Source organism: Nannospalax galili, unplaced genomic scaffold, assembly GCF_000622305.1.
Source record: "Nannospalax galili isolate Female #2095 unplaced genomic scaffold, S.galili_v1.0 scaffold7209, whole genome shotgun sequence".
Taxonomy (NCBI): Eukaryota; Metazoa; Chordata; class Mammalia; order Rodentia; family Spalacidae; genus Nannospalax; species Nannospalax galili.
In genome coordinates this window covers 5148-10027 of record NW_008358654.1, presented here as the reverse complement: position 1 = coordinate 10027, position 4880 = coordinate 5148, and the positions used below count along the sequence as shown (strand labels likewise).

Sequence of the window (4880 nt, the reverse complement as noted above, 5' to 3'; positions counted from 1 at the left end):
CCGTTTCCTACGAATTGTATTCAAAAGAGTATTGCCATGAGTGTCAGTCTCTTTGCTTTAGAAAAATCGTCTCAGTCGTGTATCTAAGTGCTTGATTTCTATAGAAAGGAGAGTAGTTAAGAATGTATTTATAATAGTGAAAACGAATGATCAGAAGTATTTTGTGTTAAAACCCATTTCCTACAAATTGTATGAAAAAGAGTATTGCCATGAGTGTCAGTCTCTTTGCTTTAGAATAATATTTCTCGGTTGTGTGTCTAAGTGCCTGCTTTCTGTAGCAAGAACAATAGTTCTAAAAATGTATTTACGGTAGTGAAAACGAATGAACAGTAGCATTTTGCATTTAACCACGTTCCTTATGAAATGTATGAAAAAGCGACTTGCCATCCAGGTCAGTCAGGATGCTTTAGACAAATATGTGTCCCTTCTGTATCTAAGTGCATGCTTTCCTGTAGAAAACACTGTACTTCTTGCAATGTGTTTACTATAGTGAAAACGAACGAAGAGTAGCATTTTGCATTTCACCACATTCCTTATGAATTGTATGCAAAAGGGACTTGCCATCAATTTCAGTCAGGTTGCTTTTTAAAAATATGTGTCGCTTCTGTATCTAAGTGGTTGCTTCCTGTCGAAAGAACAGTACTTCTAGTAATGTATTTACTATAGTGAAAATGAATGAACAGTAGCATTTCACGTTTAACCACGTTCCTTTTGCGTTGTATGTCGAAAGGAAATGCCATGAATGTCACTCAGGTTGCTTTACAAAAATATGTTTGGCACCTGTATCTTGCATCCTGTAGAAAGAACAGTACTTCTCGCAAGGTATTTACTACAGTGAAAATGAATGAACTGTAACATTTCACATTTAACCCCGTTCCTATTGAGTTGTATGTAAAAGGGATTTGCCATCAATGTCAGTCAGATTGCTTTAGAAAAATATGTGTTGATTCTGTATCTAAGTGCTTTCTTCCTGTAGAAAGAACAGCAGTTCTAGCAATGTGTTTACTACAGTGAAAGGAATGAATAGAAGCATTTTGTGTAAAAACCCGTTCCCTATTACGGTTAGGTTTAGGGTTAGTGTTAGTGTTAGAGTTAGGGTTAGGGTTAGTGTTAGGGTATGGTTAGGGTTAGGGTTATATTTAGTGTTAGGGTTAGGGGTTAGGGTTAGGGTTAGGGTTAATGTTAGCATTAGGGTTTTAGGGATAGGGTTAGGGTTAGGGTTAGGGTTTTATGGTTAGTGTTAAGGTTTGGGTTATTGTTTGGTTTAGGGTAAAGTTCAGGGTTAGGGTTTAAGGTTAGGGTTAGGTGTTAGGGTTACTGTTAGGTTTAGGGTTAGGGTAAGGGTTAGGTCTTGGGTTAAGGTTCTAGGGTTATGGTTATGGTTATGGTTGGTTAGGGTTAGGGTTAGGGGTTAGGGTTAGGCTTAGGCTTAGGGGTTAGGGTTAGGGTTAGGGTTAGGGGTTAGGGTTAGGGTTAGGGCTTAGGGTTATACTTAGGGTTAGGTTTAAGCTTAGGGGTCTTGGGTTAAGGTTCTAGGGTTATGGTTATGGTTATGGTTGGTTAGGGTTAGGGTTAGGGGTTAGGGTTAGGCTTAGGCTTAGGGGTTAGGGTTAGGGTTAGGGTTAGGGGTTAGGGTTAGGGTTAGGGCTTAGGGTTAAGATTCTGGATTAGGGTTGGGTTAGGGTCAGGAAGATTAGTATTAGGGTTAGAGTTGGATTAGGGTTATGGTTAGGGAATGGGTTTGGGTTAGATTTAAGCTTAGTGTTAGGATATGGCTTAGGATTAGTGTCATTGGTTAGGGTTAGGTTTAGGGTTAGGGCTTTAGGGGGTTATGGGTTTAGGGGGTCAGGGTGAGGGTTAGGGTTAGTGCTGGGATTGGGGTTAGAATCAGGGTTTAGGATTAATTTTAGTGTTAGTGTTAGTGTTAGGATTAGGGATAGGGTTAGTGTTAGGGACAGGGTTAGGGTTAGGGTGAGGGGTAAGGGTAGGGTAGGGATAGGGGTAGGGGTAGGAGTAGGGTTAGGGGTAGGGTTAGGGTTAGGGGTTAGAGGTTAGGGGTTAAGGGTTAGGGTTAGGATTAGGGTTTGGGTAGGGTTCAGATGATTAGGGTTAGGGTAAGAGTTAAGTTTAGGGTTAGGGTATCGGTTAGGGTTTGTGTCATTTGTTAGTGTTAGTGTTGGGGCTTTAGGGTTTTATGATTTTATGGGGTCAGGGTTGGGGTTAGGGTTAGTTAGAGTTGAGGTTAGGGGTTAGAATTAGGGTTTAGGGTTAATTTCAGTGTTATGGGTAGTGTTAGGATTAGTGTTAGTGTTAGGGTTACGAGTAGGGGTAGAATTAGGGCTAGGTTTAATAGTAGTTAGGCCACTACTGTCATCACCTGTGCCCACTGCTGCTCTGTTTCTCTGCTAGGTGACCCTCCATATTGAAGTGGGAAGGCTGTCTCCAACTCCTTTGTCCATCTGGTGAGAGAGGGTCCATCTATTACATGTCACCTAGGGACAAGGATGCAGATGGCACAGTCTATGCTGCAACTTGAGAAGGTGAGCTGCACTCTCCAACCTCAGAGCTAGAATGACCAGGGGCTCTCATATCTAGAACATAGGGTTGCTGATGCCAAGCTGGGGTTCCTGCCTTCATTCACTCTTCTCTATGTAGCAGACAGCATCTTTCTTGCACAGGATGAGGCCTGAAATGATCCAGTTCTGATACTGAACCCTGGCTCTGTCCTGTGGAGGATTGTCAATACAGAGTAAACTATTAAACTGAATTCAAGGCATTTGCACAGAAAAGTGTGCAAAATTTCCATGGGCTTGGCTTTTTCATTTATTGACAACCCCCAATTCTGAAAAGTCTAGCAATCTTTCATAGAAATCACCTGTTCAAAAATGGTCAGGGGATTAAAGTGCTGTTGAACATATTTTGTCCTTTCACATTATGTTGTTCGTATGATCCAAGGTGTGCAGTCAGTGTGTGTGCACAGCTTGGGGCTCATGGTTGGTGAGAATGAGAGGTGATACAGTTGGGTTGACTTCGTCCTACTCTGAGTCGAGCTGCTGTTCAGTTCAGCAGACCAAGAACCCAAGGAAAAGAAACTTTTGCCCACGATCCTCAGCCACCCTGACCCCAGAGGCCATGTCTCTAATTCCAAGGTGCTCTGTTGCACACAGAGCCCTGTTCTCACACTGACGTAGCCTGCATCCCATGCTGCTTGGGCATGTTGCCCATTTCCAGCAACACCAGCAAGCGTTATTTTCCTTGCTTCCAGGATGTCCTCCTTCCACATATTGAATGCGTGGCTTGGGACAGCAGTGTGCACAGAAGACTTGCTAGTGTTACACTCCATAGAGGAAAGACTTCATGACCAAAGCATGCAATTTAAAATGAATAAGTAATGAGGTTTATTATCCTAATATTCTAAATTCAATCTAAAAGTAGCAAAACAATAATAAAATAAATAACAATAAACGAGAACCTGGAATACAGGTGGGTGATCCACCTCTGCTCTACAGGTGGTGCTGGCTGGAACATAGTAGGTCATTCTCAATTTTAACAAGTTAAACTCAGGTAGAGATGAAGTGTGGTCTGCTCTTTCTAAGTTGCCAGTAGCAGGTAGAAATCCCTGTCCAGGAGCTGGTGCATCTACAGCCACATCTGGAGGTGGCTCTGTATGGGCTGGTGTGGGCAGATCCTCCTCTAATGCAGCAGTCAGGAGATGTGTAGGCTCGGCTGCAGACACACTGTGTGCCATGATCTCAGGTACCACAGCACCCTCTAGGGGCTCCAGCTCCCCCTGAGGGTTCAATGAAGATGTTGGTCTAGGGCCCAGAGTCTCTGGCATCCCCGAGAGTACTGCCCCAGAGGAGGGCTCCGGATCTAAGGACAGAAAGAGGTGGATAGTCAGTGGAAGGGTCTTTTAAGGGAACATATGGGAGATTCAGCATGGAATGAGCTTCCCCAAGATGAGTGTCTTTTCCCGAGACTTCCAAAATGTGTGCAAACCCTCTCCCTGAAAGAGAATTCTCAGTCCCTGTCCCTACAACAGGACAACCTATCTGACTGGATCCCACTTCTGTTTGCAGACCAAAGGCCAGCTTATGGCCCCTCCATGGTGTAACCTGGCACTACACCCTCCCTTCCCACCTAATCAGACACCTACCACAGGCCTCCTCATCTTTGGGTGTTGCCTTCTTGGACTCCTGCTCCTCCTTTTTTGACAAGAGGTCCTCTACACGAATGACCAGGTATGAAAAAGGCATGTTGAGATTCACATAGTCCATGAACTTTTTCAGTCTGTCCAGGTCCAGATTCTTTAAAAAATCCTCTGGATATTTCTCAATCCACATTGCCAGGAAGTGCATTATTGCGCTAAGGCAGGTGGACAAAGAAAACAGTGAGAAGCCTGCCCAGTCTTTGCCTGTGCTGCAAAGGTTCCATGTGGACAAGGCAGAGGCTGTTCAGTCTGTGTACCGTTGGGCACGGTGGGAAGTATTTTGCAGTCATGTGTCAAGGGGTTCTAACACTTTCTGTCCTGTCCAGTGGAGGACAGTCTGGGCAAAAAGCTTGGCTGCAGTGGGGATGGATTCCCACAGGGACGGACTTTTAGCTTCCATCCTCCCCATTACTCCTCAGAGTCCAGGAGGCCACTCAAGATCTTTGTTATTTACCCCATCTCGGTCAGTTCCTAGGGTTTGTTCCTCTGGTGGAAATCCCATAGAAGGGTCCCTGGCAATAGCCTAACCCCCAACGTGAACCCCCAAATACTCCAGTTTTCTGATGGGAGCTTATCTCCCTATTCACCCAAAGCACACTCACTACTTTTCCTCGATGTCGTGAATACTGTCCAACCAAAGGGGGCCGGACCCGTACCACAACAAAAAAAA

At 44.4% G+C, this 4880-nt stretch overlaps 1 protein-coding gene across 1 annotated transcript; it reads right to left on the bottom strand.

The window, feature by feature from the left end:
- Nucleotides 1–2633: 2633 nt before the first annotated feature.
- LOC115068255 (ral guanine nucleotide dissociation stimulator-like) lies at nt 2634–4840 on the bottom strand. Its single transcript, XM_029558104.1, has 4 exons — nt 4813–4840; nt 4157–4365; nt 3482–3873; nt 2634–2726 (listed from the first exon to the last, which is right to left on the bottom strand). The coding sequence occupies exons 2-4, from the start codon at nt 4356–4358 to the stop codon at nt 2634–2636; spliced, it is 687 nt and encodes a 228-aa protein (XP_029413964.1). The 5' UTR covers nt 4359–4365; nt 4813–4840.
- Between the last annotated feature and the right edge of the window lie 40 nt (nt 4841–4880).